This window comes from Chiloscyllium plagiosum, unplaced genomic scaffold, assembly GCF_037043375.1.
Source record: "Chiloscyllium plagiosum isolate Xiang-an unplaced genomic scaffold, Cpla_swu_hap1 HiC_scaffold_3, whole genome shotgun sequence".
Lineage (NCBI taxonomy): Eukaryota > Metazoa > Chordata > Chondrichthyes > Orectolobiformes > Hemiscylliidae > Chiloscyllium > Chiloscyllium plagiosum.
Window position 1 is genome coordinate 137,723,525 of NW_028270141.1, and position 22,897 is coordinate 137,746,421.

The 22,897-nt window shown below is 41.7% G+C and overlaps 1 protein-coding gene across 1 annotated transcript in view; it reads right to left on the reverse strand.

Annotated features, from left to right (window-relative positions):
- Positions 1-22,897, reverse strand: part of acoxl (acyl-CoA oxidase like) — a 397,595-nt gene that overhangs the window by 345,720 nt on the left and 28,978 nt on the right. Inside the window, exons 7-9 of the mRNA XM_043687180.2 lie at positions 17,054-17,140; positions 16,175-16,247; positions 9,120-9,252 (exon numbers count right to left, since the gene is read on the reverse strand). Coding sequence (XP_043543115.1) covers positions 9,120-9,252; positions 16,175-16,247; positions 17,054-17,140 — 293 coding nt within the window. The remainder of the gene's footprint in view (positions 1-9,119; positions 9,253-16,174; positions 16,248-17,053; positions 17,141-22,897) is intronic.

Genomic DNA, 22,897 nt, shown 5'->3' on the forward strand with positions numbered 1-22,897 from the left:
GTTAGTGAGCAAAGTTAAAGCATGTAGGATTGGGTCATAATACATTGGCATGGATTGAGAATTGATTGACAAACAGGAAACAGAAAGTGGGAATAAATGGGTCTTTTCTTGAGTGGCAGCAAGTGAGCAATGGGTACCGCAAGGATTTATACTTGGACCCCAGATATTCACGTTATATAAATAAACTGGATGAGGGAACCAAATGCAACATTTCCAAGTTCGCTAACAATAAGGAACTGGGTGGGATTGAGTTGGGAGGATGATGCAAGAAGGCTTCGAGGTGATTTCGACAAGTTGAGTGAGTGGGCACATGCAGTACAACATGATTAAATGGGAAGTTATACATTTCACCAAGAAAAAGAGAAAGGAAAATAATTTTGAAAATGATGATACATTGGGAAGTGTGGATGTACACACCTCTGGTCGTTCTTCTACACCACTCAATGAAAGTGGACAGGCAGGTGCAAAACGTGATCAAGAAGGCAAATGGTATATTGGCCTTCATTGTAAGAGGACTTGAGTTCAGAAGCAGGAACATCTTATGGCAATTTTATGGGGCCCTGGTGAGAACACTCCTGGAGCAATGTGTACGATTTTGGTCTCTCTACCAAGGAGAGGATAGACTTGCTATAGAGAGAGTGCAGTGGAAGTTCATAACAGCAATGGCAAGACTATCCTATGAGGGTTGACAGGGCCTGTGTTCACTACAGTTTAGAAGGATGAGAAGGAATCTGGTTGAAGCAAAATTCCAACAGGACTGTACAGACTAGATGCAAGGATGATGTTTTCCCAAGTTAGAGTCTGGAACGAGGAGACAGGATATGGCATAGACCATTTCACGTCTCAGTAATTTGATTGAGTTTTTTAAAGAAGTAACAAAGAGAATTGAGTGGACGTGATCTATATGGACTTCAATAAGGCTCCCCATGGTGGACTGGTTAGATCACATGGAGTACAGGGAGAACTAGCCATGTGTTACAGAACTGGGTCAAAGATAGAAGACAGAAGGTGTTTGTGGGAGAGCTGCTTTTAGACTGGAGATCTATGACCAGCGGTGTGCAACAAGGATCGGTGCTGGGTCCACTGCTTTTCATCATTGATATAAACGATTTGGATGTGAACACTGGAGGCATGGTTAGTAAGCTTGCAAATGACACCAAAATAGGCAGTGTAGTGAATAGCGAAGAGGTTGTCTCAGATCACAACGAGACCTTGATCAGATCAGCCAATGGGCTGAGGTGTAGCAGGTGGAGTTCAATTTAAATAAATATGAGGTGCTGCATTTTGGAAAGGTGAATCAGGGCAGTACTTATACTTGGTAGGAAGGTACTGGGGTGTGTTGATGAACAAAGAGACCTTGGAGTGCAGGCTCATATTTCCTTGATTGTAGAGCTGCAGGTAGACAGGATAATGAAGGAGGCATTTGGTATGCTTTCCTTTATTGGGGGGTCAGTGCATTGAGTATAGGGGTTGATAGGTCATGTTGTGGCTGTACAGGACATTGGTTAGGCCAGTATTGGAATACTGCATGCAATTCTCGTCTCCCTGCTTTGGCAATGATGTTGCGAAATTGAAAGGGTTCAGAAAAGATTTACAAGGATGTTGTCAGGGTTGGAGGTTTTGAACTATAAGAAGAGACTGAACAGGCTGTTTCCTCTGGAACGTCAGAGGCTGAGGGGTAATCTTACAGAGATTTATAAAATCATGAGGGGCATGGATAAGATAAAGCGACAAGGTCTTTTCCTGGGGTGAGAGAGTCCAAAACAAGAGGGCATAGGTTTAAGGTGAGAGGGGAAAGGTATACAGAGGAACCCTGATTATCCAAATGTCAGATTATCTGGCAAGATCGCAATGTCCCGATGCTTGGCTAAACTATGTTGTCCGGCACTCGATTATCTGGAATTCAATTAACCGAATGAAATACTCTCCGCCCGTGTCCTTCGGATAATCGAGATTCCTCTGTAAGAGACCTAAGGGGCAAATGGTGGTGCATGTATGGAATGAGCTGCCAGAGGAAGTGATGGAGGCTGGCACAATTACAACATTGAAAAGGCATCTGGATGGGTATATGAATAGGAAGGGTTTAGTGGGATATGGGCCAAATGCTGGCAAATGGGACTATGTTGATTTAGGATATCTGGCCAGCATGGATGAGTTGGACCAATGGGTCTGTTTCCAGGCTGTGCAGGTCTATGACTGTATGACTCTCTTTTAGAACTGAAATGAGAAAAAAACTTCCTCCCTCAAAGGGGAGTGAGATTGTGAAATCCACTACTACAGAAGGGCTCATACCAACTCAATAAATATATTTATTCAAGAAACAGACAATCATATTTTCAGATTTTAAAAGACATCAGGATGTATGGGGAGAAGGTGGCAACATGACGTTACGCTAGAGGATCAGCTGTGGCCAGACTGAATGGCAGAGCAGACTCAAAGGGCCAAATGGCCCGCAACTGCTCCTGATTTCTATGTTTCTATCCTGCACAAAGCCAAAAGCTATACCACAATGTCCACATTCTGGGACAATTGTATTACAGACCAATTCTGCAAGAGAATCAATTAAAAAAAAAACGGTTTGTATCAGGACAGAAACAAAGACTAATTCATGCTTCAGTTTTATCATATCGCTTAATGTCTTTCAGATGTAGACAACGGTGGTTTTGCAGGAGTGGTTGCCAATAAGGAAATGGCTGTCTTGATTCTAAATATACAGTACATGAACATTGCCATATGTTTGGACATTGGCAAAGCTTGTTGACCATGTTGCAATCTTGCATGATCACATTGCATTTCAACTGGACATCAGAGAATACTGCAAAAAGTACTCAATACACTTACACACACCATTGCAACCTCTATCCAATATGTTAGTATGGGGTAAACCCAGTGTAAAATTATACCATCTTTGGCTGCCTAAGTCTTCATTTCCCTTCCATAATAATTTTAGAAAAATCAGGCAACTTAATTGAAAGTTAAGCTTCTGAGGGCTCTTGACAATGCGTATGATGAAAAGATGTTTCCTCTTGTGGGAGAATCTGGAACCAGGGGTCAGCGTTTAAAAATAAAGGGTTCCATTTAAGACAGAGAAGAGGAAAGCATTTTTCTCTCAGAGGGATGAGTATGTTTGGAATTCCCTTCCTCAAAAGGCAGTAGATTCAGAAGCTTTAATTTTTTTTAAGGCAGATGTAGACACATTTTTTTCCCCCAAGTAAATAAAAGGTGCGTTCATGGTCCTGAGTGGAATAGATTAGATTAGATTCCCTATAGTGTGGAAACAGGCCCTTCGTCCCAACAAGTCCACATCGACCCTCCAAAGAGTAACCCACCCAGACCCATTTCCCTCTGACTAATGCACCTAACACTATGGGCAATTTAGCATGACCTAACCTGCACATCTTTGTGCCTGTGGGAGAAAACCCATGCAAACATGGGGAGAATGTGCAAACTCCACACAGACAGTCACCCGAGGCTGGAATCGAACCTGGGACCCTGGTGCTGTGAGGCAGCTGTGCTAACCACTGAGCCACCGTGTCACCCTACTTCATTCTTACTAATGTTACAATTCTTCTTACCATTTCTTTGTAGAGAAAATCAGTCAGTCAGTCTCATTCCCCTGAAAGTCCACTGTTTTTAATCTCCTTTTTATCAAAAACTTGACTTTTTTTTCCCTCCTCACCTTGTCCCCCTATTACACCACCATTCATTCCCCAGCACAGGACTGTAACTTGGCCATCACTCATTCTTACCCCAAAACTATCATTCTGCTGCCCTGCCTTCCTAGGCTTAGATAAATTTATAGATAATCTGCGTGACTCATCTTTTTTTGAGAAGATATTCATCACATGCATCCTCATGACTGCTGGGCTGTAGTAGAATAATATTGAAAAGTGTGGCGCTGGAAAAGCACAGCAGGGCAGGCAGCATCGGAGCAGCTGGGAAGGCAACAGGTAGATGCGGGGGGGGGGGGGGTGATGGTGATAGGTCGGAGGGGAGTGTGAATAGGTGGGAAGGACAGTGTTCAACCTCACTCCCACCCTCCTATTTACCTCTCAGCTCCCTGATGAAGGGCTTATGCCCAAAACATCAATTCTCCTGCTCCTCAGATGCTGCCCGATTGCCTGCTGCGCTTTTCCAGCACCACACTTTTCGACTCTGATCTCCAGCATCTGAAGTCCTCACTTTTTCCTATAGCAGAATAATTCCAGCTCCTCCAACCTAACTTGTAGCTGAATTCCCCATCCCTAGAACTATTCTTCTAAATACTTTCTGCACCATCTCCAGGGCCTCAATTCCTTCCTCAAGAATAATGATTAAAATTGTGCTAACACGCCAATTGTGCTTTAGTAGAGATGTTGGATGTAGGTTTGCTTGCTGAGCTGGGAGGTTCAACCGGAAGTCTATCAACAAGCACATTGATTTGGACCCCATTTACCACCCCCTGAGAAATGACATCACCATAGGAAATGACATCACCAACTCAAGGAACTCCAAACATATAAATAGAAAGCAGGAAACACTAGCAGTGCTTCGTCTGGAGGCTCACTGAAGAGGTTACCTAGTATGGTGACAAAATGTCTGAAAATGAATCTTCCAGCTCAGTGAGCAAACCTACATCCAGAACCTCAACCCGAACTACAAATCTTCTCAAATGCTTTAGTAGAGATTACACAGATTCAGCATAACTTCTCATTACCCCCATTCATGATGTCCAAGATCTCTTATACTTTGCTAACTACTCTCTTAATAGGTCTTTCCATCTTGAAAGATCTATTCACATGTGCCCCCCACACCACCTATGCAACGTTATTCTGCCCCAGCAACCTCATTACATTCGGGTTCCTGAAGAAGGGCTTATGCCCGAAACGTCGATTCTCCTGTTCCCTGGATGCTGCCTGACCTGCTGCGCTTTTCCAGCAACACATTTTCAGCTCTGATCTCCAGCATCTGCAGACCTCACTTTCAACCCCATTACATAATAGACTCTCATCACACTCAATAAGTCACTCACATCTCCGCTGTTAGAATCAATAAGAAATTGCAGGATCAGTGTTCTGAGTAGATATTCATTGAGGTCAGGAAGACAAAAATGGCAGAACTGAACTCCAACAATAACATTTGCAATTTCTAGGAACAGCCCTGCTTTGTTAAGTTGAAATCTCGGCAGGTCTGGCAGCATCTGTGAAGAGGGAAACGGATTGAACATCAAGTCCAATGCGACTCTTCTTCAGAACTTACTTAGATTCAAAACATGAGTTCTGTTTCTCTTTCCACAGATGCTGCTAGACCTACCGGGTTTCTCCAGCATTTCCTACTTTTACCTCAGGTATTCTACTTTTATTTGATTGCTCCAATACAGAATCCTGGGTAGTACTGATTTCAATAACAGATCGGAAACAGCCTTAGGGATGTTAACGATCATGGGAAGAGGGAGCACTATATATTTTTTTAGTTGACTCATGGGATGTGGGCCATGCTGGCTGGGCAGCAGCAGAGAAGGAGGTGGCGAGCTGCCTTCTTTAACCGCTGCAGTCCATTCAGTGTAAATACCGCAACAATGCCATTGGGAAAGGAGTTCCAAGATTTTGACCAAGAGACACTGAAGGAACAGCAATGTATTTCCAAGTCAGGATGGTGAGTGTTTGGAAGGAAACTTAGAGGGGTGACATTCCCAGAAATATCTGCTACCTTATCCTTTTAGATGATAATGATTGTCAAGCATTGCCAAGCTTCTTGAATGTTGTTGGAACTGCATTCATCGAGGCAAGTGGGGAGTATTCAATCACAGATTTGCTTCTTGTAGACTGTGGATAGGCCTTGGGGAGTCAGGAGGGGAGTTATGCTGTCAGATTCCTAGCCCTTGACCAACCCACAATGGTAACTCCCAGACGTTGATAGTGGGAGAATTCAGTGATGGCAATGCCACTGAATATCAAGGAGTGATGGGTAGATTCTCTCTTGTTGGGAATGGTGATTGCCTCACATTTGTGTTGTGCAAATGTGACTTGCCACTTGTCAGCCCAAGTCTGGATATTGTCCAGGTCTTGCACAAACTGGACATGAACTGCTTCAATATCTGGGAGTCACAAATGGTGCTGAAATATTGGTGATTGCACAGTTAACATCCTCATTTCTAATAAATGGAGGGAAGATCATTGATGAAGGAGCTGAAGTTGGTTGGGCTCTGAAGGAACTGGAACTGAGGTGATGGACCTCCCAGAACCACAACTATCTTCCTTTGTACTGCTATGTACGGCAATACTTAGCAGAGTGCCTTACGTCCTCATTCCCATTGACACTAGGTTTGCTACAACCCCTGGATATCACACTCGGTTAAATGCAGCCTTCATGTTGAATGCAATCATTGGCAAATTATCTCGAGAGATTAGCTCTTTTGTCCACATTTGAACCAAGGTTATAATGACGTCAGGAGCGGAGAGGTCCGAGCGGAATCCAGCGTGAGCAGATTACTGCTAAGCAAATGCAGCTTGACAGTACTGTTGATGACACCATCTTGAGTTTCCTGATGATTGATAGTGGACTCTTGGGGTAGTAATTGGCCAGGTTGGTTCTCTCCTGCTTTTTGTTTACAGGACATACCTAGACAATTTTCCACATTGTTGGGTGGATGCCAGTGCTGCAGCTCTACTGAAACAGCTTGACTAGGGACATAGCAAATTCTGGAGCTTGCATCTTCAGTACTCCCATTGAGGGCCATAGTTTTTGCAGTTTCTTAGTGTTTCTAGGCATATGGAAGTCATGTGGAGTGAATCAAACTGATTGAAATGCAGCATTTAAGGATCTTTAAGAGATATTCCAAACTCCAAATTGCCAATGTAAATTGTGCATGGCAGTGTTCCTACCATAAATCTTTATGGGCAGCACAGTGGTTAGCACTGCTGCCTCACAGCACCAGAGACCCGGGTTCAATTCCCACCTCAGGCAACTGACTGTGTGGAGTTTGCACATTCTCCCCGTGTCTGCATGGATTTCCTCCGGGTGCTCCGGTTTCCTCCCACAGTCCAAAAAAAAAATGTGCCGGTTAGGTGCATTGGCCACACGAAATTGCCCGTTAGGGTGAAGGGGTAAATGTAGCGAAATGGGTCTGGGTGGGTTGCTCTTCGGAGAGTCAGTGTGGACTTGTTCGGCCGAAGGGCCTGTTTCCACACTGTAAATAATCTAATCTAATCTAATCTAAAAGAATCCTTTTGGAACATCAATAATCATCATTTATTCCCACATTTTGCTTTCTGTGCTGAATTCAACTGCTAATCCATTCAGCCCTTGATCCCCTGACTTCACATTTTCTGACTTTATTCATCAGTCTATCAGAATCAACTTCACTGAAGATCTTTTGAAAATCCTGAAAAGTTGCACTGACTGCAGCACGATTATCTACTCTCTTTGAGCAAGCAAGATTTTCACTTTGAATAATAGTCAACATGGATTTTAAATGGGCTCCTCTCCAGATGTACTTATATTCCCTCCCTTAGTATGATCTTCACTATTTTCTTATCACAGACGTTCAATTGATAAGTCTTTGATTCCCTGGACAAGTTTATTCCTGTTCTTATACACATACTTTGTTAGCTGTCTGCCAGTCCTCTGATATTGTACATTTCTCCCCCAAGAATTTATTTAATAGGTCTGCTAAGTATCTGCCATGTCTTTCCTGGAGTATTTTTAAATGCAGATGTGTAATCCATCTGGACTTAAGGTTTTATCCTCTTCAGATTTGACCAGCTTATTTAATATATCCTTCTGTAACATTTAAAATACCTTGATCTCATTACTCATCTTTTCATCCAATGTCTATCTCTTGTTCTATCTCTCTGGCAAATACCAAAACAAAATAATCATTTTATTTCTGTCAGCTCTATCATTTTATCCAATCTATCTAGTAATAGTTTATCCTGAACAAAGTCTCATTTGTTTTATTAATGCGCGTGTAAAGTATTTTAATTGCTTTTATGTTTAGCTATGACATTGTGATGGACTCCGTTTGAAGCAAACCTTTCTTGTTTTGTGTAGTCTTTATCACATTAAAATTGTGTTTTAAAGTCCTAATGCACAGTTTTAAACACAGTAATGCACTGGGAGACCAGTTTTTCAAATCACTTTTATACTCTTAAAAATAATCAGTCTCTGTCCACACAAACTCCCAGCATGTAAAAGAATTTGCAATGTTCAATTACTCAGGGATGAAACCAGAAGATCCATTGCTATATCAGTCAGACAGGGCTCCTAGCATGACTTGGCTCAACTCATAAACATGCATTCCAAAGTCAAGTGTGGTGCAAGGTAGGACTCCTTGGTAATGTTGGGGTCTAGATTAGAGTGGTGCTGGAAAAGCACAGCAGGTCAGGCAGCATCCGAGGAGTAGGAAAATCGACGTTTCGGGCAAAAACCCTTCAACAGGAATTTTGCATGAATCATCAATTTTCCCGCTCCTCGGATGCTGCCTGACCAGCTGTGCTTTTCCAGCACCACTCTAATCTAGATTCTGATTTCCAGCATCCGCAGTCCTCACTTTTGACTCCTTGGTAATGTTACAAGCTGTTCTGTCTTTGACCTCAGTCAAAGGGGTCAGGTGTTTTCATACAAGCAGAGACAGGAGTAAACAGGATGGGCTTTTACCATGGCCAATGATAAAAGACTCCAGAAGTAGCTTGAAACAAAAACTAAATCTGGAGAAACTCAGCAGATCTGGCAGCATCTGTTGAGAGAAAGCAGAAGCAATATTTTGGGTCCAGTGACCCTTCTTCAAAATGCTTGATACTGTTTTCGGTCTGTTTGCCCAGATTTTTTCAGTTAAGGGTTGATCTTCAACAAGATGACATTGCTTTGTCCTGTAAAAGTATGCACCAAGTGCAAACAGTATGGTTCCGTGAAAACAACCATAAGATGCAAGGTCCTACAATTAACAGAGGTTTGTCTTAACATGAGCTATTCAATTCACAAATAGTTCAGAAATAGTCTTTAAGCTACCAGCTATCATGGAAAGAGACAGCACTATGCACCACTGTTGGGGTGAGGATATATGAGGTTGATGGCACTATTTTACCACTCTTCTATTTTACTTTGTAGATCTGACAAATTTGTTAGAAAAATGTACCTACCTTCATTGCTCCCAAAGCCTGAAATATTAAGGCAATCCTTGTTGGTGTAAGGGCTGCTAGCATAACATTAAATCTCACACCTTTGTCTGCAATAGGTGACTCATACACTCCATTCTCAGATACAGAACCAAACCTGTGTGAAGAAAGCAAAAAATGCACCTTGAGAACTTGCACATGTATTGTGCTTTTCAAAGCTCTGGCCTTGAAGGCTTTGTTCACTGACAAATTACCATTTCAATCAAGTGTTCCCACTCAATGTCCCTTTTCAATGTCTCTCAAATCAATACTGCACTGCTTTTCTGTGATCTTAACTATTTCCACAACCCCATAACCTTCCCCATGGCAAGTCTGGTTTGTATACATAGCGCTCTAGAAACTGAGCTGAGGTTTCATGAATAAAATCCATAATGTCAGAATAATAACTACTATCCTTCAATGGATTAAATACAATTCACAGGTATACCACCAAAGGACATGAAGGGTCAGGGGACCATCCGGGCTATGGATGCCTCGTTTCTGCAGTTGATGCTGTCCCATTTTACCAATCATCAATCTTGGGGATGGCAGACAAAGGAAAAAGCATGCTGCAATTTCAAGAATCCTGAATGACTGCTCCATGATATAATCAAGAAAATCTGAGGAAACAGGTTACCCATAACTAATGTGCCAAACCTCTTCATCTCAGCTCACCCAAATATGCATTGCCTTCCAAAACCAGTGGCTTCCTAATTGATCAGTATTCTGACATTTGCACCAGTAACCAATTCCAAGACAAGTCCTTGATAAAAGAAATACCTCTTTTCATCTACCCAGCAGTTTCCTCATCTATCTAATTTACCTACGTTTCAACCACAATATCATTAATCCATTTCATGTACCTGATTGAAACACATTAAGTTATTTCTCAAATGTTAGAATTTCATTTTGGTCTCTCCCAGAGCATCTATTACTCCAAAGCGAAGTATTATGACGATCAAGGCCAATCTTCATAAATACAAGATTGGAATTCATGGATTACCTTTGCTCCCAACCTCAGTTCTCTCCACAATCTCATTAGCTATCATCAGGTTTAGGAATTATTTTAAAAAATGGTGCACCAGTTATATATTTTATTCCAGACATACATACTGCATACAACTATCTGCTTTCCCTATCTCCACCTCTCACTGAGGAGTCAATATAAGCCACACGGTTGATTTCATTCATTCAGTCACTTTCCTGTTCAATAACTTTCAAGAACAGTTATCCTAAAATCATACAGCACAGATGGAGACCATTCAGCCTATTATTGCTATCATGGCTCCTTAGACATAGATAGCCAATTTATTTCTCGAATTTACACTGAGAACTACTTAGAGTCATAGAGATGTACAGCATGGAAACAGACCCTTCGGTCCAACCCGTCCATGCTGACCAGATATCCCAACCAAATCTAGTCCCACCTGCCAGCACCCAGCCCATATCCCTCCAAACCCTTCCTTTTCATATTTCCATCCAAATGCCTCTTAAATGTTGCAATTGTACCAGCCTCCACCACTTCCTCTGGCAGCTCATTCCATTGATGTGCCACCCTCTGCATGAAAAAGTTGCCCCATGGGTCTCTTTTCTTTCTTTCCCCTCTCACCCTAAACCTATGCCCTCTAGTTGTGGACTCCCTGACACGAGGGAAAAGACTTTGTCTATTTACCCTATCCATGCCCCTCATAATTTTGTAAACCTCTATAAGGTCACCCTTCAGCCTCTGATGCTCCAGGGAAAATAGTCCCAGCCTGTTCAGCCTCTCCCTATAGCTCAAATCCTCCAACTCTGGCAAATCCTTGTAAATCTTTTCTGAACCCTTTCAAGTTTCACATCATCTTTCTGATAGGAAGGAGACCAGAACTGCACGCAATATTCCAATAGTGGCCTAACCAATGTCCTGTACAGCTGCAACATGACCTCCCAACTCCTGTATTCAATACTCTGACCAATAAAGGAAAGCATACCAAACGCCTTCTTCACTATCCTATCTACCTGCGACTCCACTTTCAAGGAGCTATGAACCTGCACTCCAATGTCTCTTTGTTCAGCTACACTCCCTAGGACCTTACCATTAAGTGTATAAGTCCTGCTAAGATTTGCTTTCCCAAAATGCAGCACCTCGCATTTATCTGAATTAAACTCAATCTGCCACTTCTCAGCCCATTGGCCCATCTGGTCCAGATCCTGTTGTAATCTGTGGTAACCCTCTTCGCTGTCCACTACACCTCCAACTTTGGTGTCTTCTGCAAACCTACTAACTGTGCCTCTTATGCTCGCATCCAAATCATTTATGTAAATGACAAAAAGTCGAGGATCCAGCACCGATCCTTGTGGCACTCCATTGGTCACAGGCCTCCAGTCTGAAAAACAACCCTCCACCATCACCTTTGAGTCTTCTACCTTTCAGCCAGTTCTGCATCCAAATGGCTAGTTCTCCCTGTATTCCATGAGATCTAACTTTGCTAATCAGTCTCCCATGGGGAACCTTGTCGAACACTTTACTGAAGTCCATATAGATCACATCTACCGCTCTGCCGTCATCAATCCTCTTTGTTACTTCTTCAAAGAACTCAATCAAATTTGTGAGACATGATTTCCCATGCAGAAAGCAATGTTGACTATCCCGAATCAGTCCTTACCTTTCCAAACCCATGTACATCCTGTCCCTCAGGATTCCCTCCAACAACTTGCCCACCACCGAGGTCAGGCTCACCGGTCTATAGTTCCCTGGCTTGTCTTTACCGCCCTTCAGAGCACACTACATTTAAAAAAAAATTCTCATCTCCCATCTGATCCTTTTGCCAATTAATTTACATCCATTCCTCTATAGTGACCGGCACAGACATGGAATAAATATGGAGAAATCATCAAAAATATATTTATTCTATCAAATCAAAATCATTAGCTCTGCTGTAGATGACACAATGGCTCAATGGTTAGCACTGCTACCTCATCACCAGGGATGTGGGTTCGATCCAGCCTTGGGTGACTGTCTATGAGAAGTTTGGATATTCTTTTCTGTTTCCGCATTGGTGTCTGCTGGGAGATCCAGTTTCCTCCCACAGTCCAAAAATGTGCAAGTTATTTTGATCGGCCATGGGAAATTATCCTGTAGTGTCCAGGGATGTGCAAGCAAGGTGGGTTGGCCATGGTAAATGTAGAGTTAAAGGGATAGAATGTAAGAACAAGAGCAGGAATAGGCCATCCAGCCCTTCCAGCCTGCTCCGCCACTCAATAAGATCATGACAAATCTTTTCATGAACTCAACTCCACTTACCCGCGTTTTCACCAAATCCCTTAATTCATTTACTTTTCAAAAACAGTATCTACCTTCACTTTAAAAGCAATTACTCAAGTAATGTCAACTACTTCCCTGGGCAAGGAATTCCATAGATTAACAACCCTCTGGGTGAAGAGCTGCCACTCAGTTCAGTTCTAAACCTGCTTCCTCCAATCTTGAAGCCCAGCCCTCTTGTCCTAGTTTCACCTACCAGTGGAAACATCCTATCTATTTAAATTTTATCAATTCCTTTCATAATTTTACAATTTCTATAAGATCCCCCTCATTCTTCTGAATTCCAATGAATATAATCCTAACCTACTCAGCCTCTCCTCTTAAGCCAACCCCCCTCAACTCTGGAATCAACCTAGTGAACCTCCTCTGCATCCCCTCCAATGCCAGTACATCCTTTCTTAAGGAGACCAAATCTGCACATAGTATTCCAGGTGTGGCCTCACCAGCACCTTGTGCAGCTATAACATTATCTTTTTGCTTTTAAACTCAACCGCTTTAACAATGAAGGGCAAAATTTTATTTGTCTTCCTAATTACTTGTTGTAACTGCAGACGAACCTTCTGTGATTCATGCACAAGGACACCCAGGTCCCTCTGCAAATCCACATGCATGGTTAAAAAGTTGCAGCAAGTAGTAACCTATTTTGCTGTTACTCTGACCAAAATGTATAACTTCACATTTACTAACACTGTATTCCATCTGCCAAACCTTTGCCCACTCACTCGATGTATCTATGTTCCTCTGCAAAGTTTCACAGTCCTCTGCATACTTTGCTCTGTCATCGGCAAATTTTGACACCATACACGTGGTGCCCAATTCCAAATCATCTATATCAGTTTTAAATAATTGCGGTACCAACACCGATCCCTGAGACACACCATTAGTCACTGATTGCCAGCCAGAATAGCACTCATTTATCCCCAGTCTTTGCTTCCTGTCCATCAACCAATCCTCTATTCATGCTAATACTCTACCCCAACACCATGCATCCTTATCTTATGCAGCAGCCTCACGTGCAGCACCTTGTCAAAGGCCTTCTGGAAATATAGATACACAACATCCACTGGGTCCCCGTTGTCCACCTTGCTTGAAGTGTTGTAATAGAATTCCAAAAGATTAGTGAAGCATGACCTGCCCTTTATGAACCCATGCTGCGTCCGTGAAATGGGACAACTTTATTCAAGATGCCCTGCTATTTCTTGCTTGATAATAAACTCAAGCATTTTCCCCACTATAGAGGTTAAGCTCACTGGTCTATAATTCTCCATCTTTTGTCTACTTCCCTTTTTAAACAATGGTGTCACATTTGCTATTTTCTAATCTGCTGGGACTGCCCCAGAATCCAGCGAAGTTTAGAAAATTACCACTAGAAGAAGTCACCTGCTAATTTTTTCCGCCATCACTTTTAGTACCCTGGGATGCATTCCATCAGGGTCAAGAGACTTATCTATCCTTAGCTCCATTAGCTTACCTAACACTAACTCTTCCATAATAATAGTTTCCAGGTCCTCACTTAAGGATGGTGTCTGGGTCTAAGTCTGGGCGGTATGCCCATCAGAGGTTCAGTGCAGACATGATGGGCTGAATGGCCTCTTTCCACACTGTAGGAAAGAAAGATATATTTATAGAATGGTCTTTCACCAAATACTACTTAGTGATACTGTTGAAGGGATAAACATTGACTAGGAACCAGGGAGAAACTCCACAGCTTTTTATAGTGCTGTGGGATAGTTTAATTGCCCTCAACAGGGCTGATGGGATCTCAGTTTAACTTACCAATCAAAAATTGTGCTTCCAACAGTTTAGCACAACACCAGTAGTGCACTGGATTTTGAATTCTAACTCAGAATTGACAATGACAGAACTGATCTTTGGATTACAGAAGAACAATCCCAGCTTCTCTTGTTCCACAGTGATGTGCCTGGTTGGCTAGGCCTTCTTGTATTTCTGTAAGGTTTCTCTAGAAGAAGTCACATCCCTTTCATGGGCATTCCATTAACTAAAGTTATTTTCTAATCCCTTTATTGCTATCATTTGAAAGTATTTGCCATACTTTAGGCAAACATTTCCTATTTTTACTAATTCACTGGTCAAAGAGAGCAGTTGGTACCTGAAGTAGAAATTTAAAACATTTATAATGGCTATTTTGGATAAAGTACATTTTAGAAGCAGAGACAGCAAAAACGAGTTGTTTAACTACTGTTGCCAAAAATACCAACTTGCTTTGCAATAATTTGGGATGATCAGTCCATTACAACAATAGCTACACTTCCAAAAACAAAATGCTTTATTGGCTCTCAATTATTTTGAAACAGCTTGAAGTGGTGAAAGGTAAAACAGAAATGCAAATAAATCATACACAGTCATAGTCATAGAGTAACAAAGCATGCAAACAGACCCTTTGGTCAACTTGTCCATGCCGACCAGGTTTCTCAGACTAAACGAGTCCCATTTGACTGAGTTTGGCCCATATCCCTCTAAACGTTTCCTATTCATGTCCAAATGACTTTTAAATGTAACTGGATTTGCATCTACCACTTCCTCTGGCAGTAAGTCTTTCTCTCTTTACATATACTAACTTCAACCAATTAACTAATATATTACTTCAAAGGGAAGCAGGAACCCAAAATAATGGATCTGCACAAATCAGGAAATATGAAGTGTAAAAGGTAGTTCTTCAATTAGCTAAGGCATAGAGTTAAGAGCTGGGACGTTATGCCAGAACTGCATAAAACGCTGGTTAGGCCAAAACTGTGCAGTTCTGGAATCCACACTGTAGGAGGGATATGATTGCACTGGAGACAGTGCAAAAGAGATTTACCAAGATGTTGCCTGGGCTGGAAAGGTTTAGTTATGAAGAGAGATTGCATCGAAGGTGACTGCTTTCCTCAGACTAGGGAAGACTGCATGGGGACACGATTAAGATGTATAACATTATAAGGAGCATAGGTAGGGCAGAGGGATCAATGACCAGGGAGCATAGTTTGAAGGTAAGGGGCAGCATTTAGATAGGATGTGAGGAAAAGTTTTTTTCACCAAAAGGGTGGTGGGAATCTGGAAGGGTAATTGAGACTATAAACCCCATAACATAGAACATAGAACAGCGCAGTACAGGCCCTTCAGCCCTCGATGTTGCACTGACCTGTCATACCAATCTGAAGCCTATCTAACCTACACTATTCCACGTACGTCCATATGCTTGTCCAATGACGATTTAAATGTACTTAAAGTTGGAAAATCTACTACCGTTGCAGGCAAAGCATTCCATAACCTTACTACTCTCTGAGTAAAGAAACTACCTCTGACATCTGTCCTATATCTATCATCCCTCAATTTAAAGCTGTGCCCCCTCATGCTCACCGTCATCATTCTTGGATAAAGGCTCTCCCTGTCCACCTAATTACCTTATATGTCTCTATTAAGTCACCTCTCAACCTTCTCTCTAATGAAAACAACCTCAAGTCCCTCAGCCTTTCCTCGTAAGACCTTCGTAACATTTAGACACACGTTTGTGATGCCAAGGCATACAAGGCGATGGGTCGAGTGCTGAAAAATAGAATTAGAATAGCTAGCTACGTGATTTTGACAGGTGCAGACTCGATGGGCTGAAGGGCCTTTTTCTGTGCTGAAGATCTCTATGCCTCTAAAGGCTAAAAGAGATTTATTTACTCACACAAGTCAGTAAAAATTCCTACATATAATATACTTTTACACAGAAGAGGAATTAAGACACACAAACTTGTCAAGGAGATTTTCTTTTGGAATTCGAACGTTGTTAAATACTAGAATCCCATTATCAACGCCATTTAGACCTGAGGAACAGGGAAAGGATGGTGGGAGGAAATAAAAAGAAAACAAAACACGTTAGCATTGTACCATACCTTGGAAGTTCTCATAGTTACTCTGTTGTAAAACAGTCTGCGCCCTTCCCAAAGGAATTCAAACTATAGGCCTTTTGAAAAATGAAGTGGCAAAGGAATGCAAGGTCGGTCAATTTCTTGGCTGCACTACACACAACCATATAATGGGCAGATCTGCCCAGATCTTCCCATCAGGATCGGAAACGCTATTTCCAACCCTCATTGGATAACAGAAAATACACTTACCTAACAAGGAGTTCACTATGTGAGCTTCAAAAATTCAATGCATGCTACTAAATTCAAACATTTACAACAATTAAAACCTAAAAGAATGAGTTCCCACATCTGCAGCAGTTCATTCTCAGTGTCAGAGAGATTAATGGATGGTCATTAATACTGAGCACATCAGCAAATGAATTTCCAACTACTCCAGCCATAGATAAATTTAACAGGTCCTTATATGGTTGTGAAACTCTCTTTGCTGTGTCACTTTTTCTATTGTGAGCTTGGTTCTTAACAACTATGTCAGTATAGCAATTTCACACAATTCAATTAAGTTAACTTACATCAGCAAGATGTCATTTTTACAAAATCTAAACAGGAGAGTACATCTCACAGTAACCTTTGGATTCCAGTGTTTAACAGCATATCTACCCAGTGTCTGACATTATTGTCAAGATAAAGATTAAGTGTTTTTGAAAGCAAACCGTGGGCTGTTAAATTGTCCTGACTCTGCATCAAAACATTTGCCAACTCACCCTCTTTGTGCATCATGTCAATTACTGTGACTCCTGGGTGCATGTTGCCTGCATCATCTCGAACAGGCACAATAAAACAGTGAGGCCCTGGACACAAAATAAAACAAATATAAAAATAAGCTATCTTAAAATCTTAATATTTTATAAAACTATGTTCATGCAGGAAGGAGGAAGGGAATATGCAAAATTGCAACAGATCACTTCTCCTATGACTATAACTTCATTTCTACTTGAGGAATGTACATTACACCACCAGTTTCTCATAAATATAGTAACTATACATCCCATCCACTTGCAGCTGACTGGTCTATGGAATGATGACTAGTTATCAAAGACAAATGCCTTGCACCTGCCATCAACACGATTGGCTCCCACGTAGCTGAACAGTTAATGGCCGAACAAGATGAAAAAGCTATTGGGAGCTCTATAAAGGGAAGGTGCTGTTCTTTCCTCTGCAGTAAAAATGCAAGTAAAGCCCGAAGAAAGTCAAGTTATTGTCCCTCACCAGTTGCTGCAAGCTGTTGTTTTAAATACTAAACTCAGAGATTTTAAGTTGTGAACCAGTTGCTCTATGTCTCCTGCAGGCAAGTGAAGTAACTGGAGACGGCAGAGATTGATGAACAGCAAGTCCTGATTAGCCAAGAGAATCATCTCAGCAAACTTTGTGGATAGGGACTATTGAACTACCTTTCCAGCTTTACACTCCATTCACAACACCAATTATTTTTTAATGTTTATATCTATCTGTCTGCCTGGGTTGGCAAGTATTAGAGTTTGGTTCATGTTCAGCAGAACATCGTGGGCCAAAGGGCCCATTCATGGGCTGTATCGTTCTATGTTTACACATTGCCAGAATCTACTTGTTTGCAATATAGTAATCATTGTAAGGACAGAAACCTTGTTCTAGGCTTTCTGTCAGCCCAGATCTGAAGACAGGTAAATCAATATGCTTTCACAAAATCTTTCACTTTTGTGATACATCCGGGAACACCAGAGCTTGATTTCCATCTTGTTACCCCAATAGCAGGACAGGGCAGAATAGAATAGCACAGCAAATCAAAATCCCGTTGGCCCAGCAGGGAACTGTGCTGACAAACACCAAATGCTGAAGGTAAGGTTGCAACTCTGCCATCTCATTTCTCCAGTCTTTTCAAGACTGCAGGATAGAAGACTCGTCCCATTCATGAGCAACATGTTGAAGTTATTTTTTAAAAATAAAACATTTTCCTTTTAGAAATGGAAGCATCTGCATGTGAGAAGGCAAACCAGCCTATTGACATTCATCTCTCTGAAATGCTTCATGTGAATTCTCAATACTCTGGGAACCATCAACCCAGTTTGTTTTTGTTTCCAAAATGCATGGAATGAAGAAAGCTAATTTAGTCCATTTAACCCTTCCAATAGGCCAAGTTAAAACGTGCACTATTCTCAAGACTGTGTTCAATTTACTGAATTCTTCATTCTTTACAGTAAATGAAGTAAAATTCAAGGAAAGCAGTGGGCAAGAAAAATTTAACCACCCAAAATAATCAAGTAAAAAAACATCCTTCTGGCAAGACAATGTATACGCCTCACCCCTGACCAGTCACAACTTGTAGATGCATTTTCATTGCCCCTGCAACAAAACAACCACAGTTAACTACGATTTGGAGATGCCGGTGTTGGACTGGGGTATACAAAGTTAAAAAAAAAAAATCACATAACACCAGGTTATAGTCCAACAGGTTTAATTGGAAGCACACTAGCTTTCGGAGCGCCGCTCCTTCATCAGGTGGTAGTGGAGGGCTCAATCCTAACACAGAATTTATAGCAAAAATTTACAGTGTGATGTAACTGAAATTATATATTGAAAAATTGATTGTCTGTTAAGCCTTTCATCTGTTAGAATACTGTGATAGTTTCACTTCTTTCATGCGTAAATCACAAAACCTTTTTTAAAAAAGTTGCATTCTCGGGTTAGTGATAGCTAGACAATATGTTGAAGGTGTTGGCCCCCGGTGTTCTCTGTCTATGCCATGATGTTTAGATTGATTCTAATCTAAAAAGTGACAAAACGGAGTTCTACATGAATACATGCAGTATTTGAACAAAGTACAATGTAACCCTGCAAGTACAAGTTCACCCCACAAAATATATATATGCGCGTGTGTGTGTGCGCGTGTGTGTGCGTGCGTGTGCGTGCGTGTGCGTGTGCGTGCGTGTGCGTGTGCGTGCGTGTGCGTGTGTGTGTGCGTGCGCGTGTGTGTGCGTGCGCGTGTGTGTGCGTGCGCGTGTGTGTGCGTGTCTGTCTGTCTGTCTGTCTGGGGTGGGGGTTGTGAGTGTGAGAAAGTGTATGTGCGTGTGTGTAGTGAGTGCAGTGTCTTAAGTCTGTGAGGGGGTGCATGTGAGAGTGTGGGAGTGTGTGTGTCTGTAAGGGTGTGTATGGGTGTCTGTGCGCGTCTGTGTATATGTGTCTGTGTGTATGTATAGGAATGCGTGTGTGTGTATATAGGAGTATCTGTGTGCGTGTATAGTGAAATGGTGGTCACCTGTAATGTGACATGAACCCAAGGTCCAGGTTGAGGCCCTCCCTATGGGTACCGAACTTAGCTATCAGCCTCTGCTCAGCCACTTTTCTCTGCTGCCTGTCCCGAAGTCCACCCTGGAGGATGGTCACCCAACGGTCCAATGCTAAATGTCCTGGACCTCTGAAGTGTTCCCCAACTGGGCGGGAACACTCCTGTCTGTTGATTGTTGTGCGGTACCCATTCATCCGAGCAGAGGCTGATAGCTAAGTTCGGTACCCATAGGGAGGGACCTTGGGTTCATGTCACAGTCAAGAGTTAGGTGAGGCAGGTTTTATGACCACACTGACCAGCACTTGGTCTTTTATCAAATAGTGGAGCAGGCTTGAGGGACTGAATGCTCTTCTTCCTCCTGTTTCTATGTTCGTACCTCAAAAGTGAACAGAATTTCAGTTACATTAGTAAAAACAATTGTTGACCAACAGAGGGTGCTGCAAGCAAGGCCATCAGTAAATCTCACTAGCAAGCTTCATCCATCAAAAATAAATGTTCACAAGGAGGAATGGAAGAGCCAGTAATATTGTAAGCCAGGGTTTCAGGCCAATATCTGGGGACGTGGGCTTGACACATACTGTGACAAATGGTGAATTCTGAATTCAATAAAAAATTGGAATAAGTAAAAAGTAGACTAATGGCAAATACACAGTCAATTGCTGTAAAAACTTAGATAATTCACTAATGTCCTTTAGGTGGGGAAATTTGCCATCCTTACCTGATCAGGCCTAAACAAGATACTAGAACAACAGCAATATGGTTGACTCTTAACTGCCCTCTGGGCAATTAGGAATTGGCAATATATGCTGGGACTAGGCAGTTACATCCATGTCCCAAGAAAGAATAAACAATTAGACAAATAACTTGTGTGTTAAAATTGATGAACGTGTTTTTTATGCAGTAATTTTCTGTACTTTACAAACCCACAGCCTCAACCATCTGGAATAGCCATTCTCAACGGAGGCCATATGGCCTCCTTCGGGGCCCTTGCACATTTGAACGGGGCCAGAGACTGAAAATTGAGAGAGAGGGAGCCCCAAGGGTTTATGGGGGTCCTGGTAACTGAACCGATGAAATACCCAAGTTATCACGAAACTCACAGAAAAGCACCAAGCTCAAGGACCGCATTAGCCCTGATAGATGTTTAATTTCATACTTTTTTAAGCTGTGTTCAGCATATCGGAATGTTCAAGCTTTCTTGGTGATCAATAATACATGATTTTCTGTCTATCTGTTTGTGTTGTAACCCTGTTTGAAAGGGGTCCTCTGGAACCTGACAAGAGCTCCCATGGAGGCAGTGGCCAAAAGACAGTTGGGAATCACCGATCTACAAGGTCAAGGGGCAGCATCAACTACAAGTTCCCTTCCAAGCCAGTCATCCTGACTTGAAAATATATCCTTTGTTGGCACTGGAACATCTTTCCATACAAGATGGTGTACAGCAGTTCAAGGAGGAGGTTCACCAGCACTTTTCAAAGGCAGTTAGGGATGGGCAATTAACCTTGGCCTAGCCAGCAATGCCTACATCCATATAATAGAAAAATAGGTTATTCTAACAATTTTAAACCGTTAAGTGCAGGCATTATGGACAGAACGACATTCTTCTGTCTGTGTCACTGTTTGATTTTGAATAATTCTACCGTTCTGCTGACATTTTTTTAAGAGGATTGTGCTTCTGAGTGAAGATTTTGTTTCATCAACAACACAAGATAACATTTCTAATAAGGTGTGTAACAAAGTGCTACTCCACCTGCTAGACACTCGATGTAAGCCAAATAGTATCACTCACTGTTACGAAGAGAATTGAAAAACAACAGAAACAGGAGGAGTAGGCCATTCAGCCCTTTGATCCCATTCATGGCTGATCTCCATCAACACCATTTTCCTACACTATCCCCATACCTTTGATGTTTTTAATCTGAAGAAATTTATCAATGTCAGTCTTGAACATACTCAAAGACTGAATCTCTACAACCTAATGGGGCAGAGAATTCCAAAGATTCACTACACTTTCTGCTCTCAAACACCTTCTCCTCTTAATTCTAAATGGCCGTACCTCTATGTTGAGGATGTCACCTTTGTTCCAGACAGCCCAAAATAGAGGAAATTCCACCCGCATCAACCCTGTCAATCTCTGTAAGAATAAGATCACTTCTCATTTTTCTAAACTCCTGGGAATAATGGTTCAATGTACTTATTCTTTCTTCATATGACAATTCACCCATCCCAGGAATTAGTTGGTGAACCATCAATGTACTCGGTCTATGGCAAGTACGTTTTTCTTTAGATAAGGGGACTAAAATGAGACAATACTCCAGGTGCAGTCTTACCAAGTCTCTACATAATTGTAATACAACATCTATATCCCTATATTCAAATTCTCTTATAATAAGGGTCGGCATACCATTTGCCTTCTTAATTGCTTGCTGCACCAACATGCTAACTTTCAGTGACTCATGAAAGATTTAGCATTCCAGCTGAGTTCCTGGTCATACAGTCATAGAGATGTACATCAAGGAAACAGACCCTTCGGTCCAACCCGTCCATGCCGACCAGATATCCCAACCCGCAGCACCCAGCCCATATGTAGCTAGGATCAAAACACACAAAAAAAGGTTCTTTAGATCAAATAAAATAGCTGCTGCGTTGTATTCCAGCAATTTGAATACAGATGTAAAAACTGGAAAGTTGTCTCATTCTGAAAAAGATGAACATCTTTTTACTAGCAAACAGAAAATGCACCCCAATTCTTTTAAAAACTACTTCTCAATTTATATATATTTAACAGAAGGCGGCACAGGAAATGGCACTTAATTCAGATCTCTAAGGGGAACAGTGTAGTAAATGTGGAGCATTATTTCAATTTAACTCACAAGCGGCAGACCAGCACAAGTTGATGTAAAGTTGCAATAGAAGCATTTCCTTCTGAGAGATCAAAACCTGAGATGGTTTTCAGGTTGGGTAGTAGAGGTATGAAGTCAAGACTTTTAAGTGTCAGTGATGTACTAGAGTGGGGTTTGAGAGGGTTTCTAATGCAGGGTAAGTAGGATATGGCTCACACAAGGTCCAGGGTGTGATAGAGTAGATGTGGATAGGATTTTTCTTCTTTCTGGAGAGTCTGGGATAGGATGGATGGGGATTACGAATATGATTTCCTGGTTATATTAGGACAAAAAAAAACAGATTTAAAGCAATTTATGAAAGTAGTAAGTATGATGTGAAAAAAAGCTTTCATGAGTGGTTCAGGTTTGGAATGCACTGCCTGGAGGTTTGGTGGAGACATGCT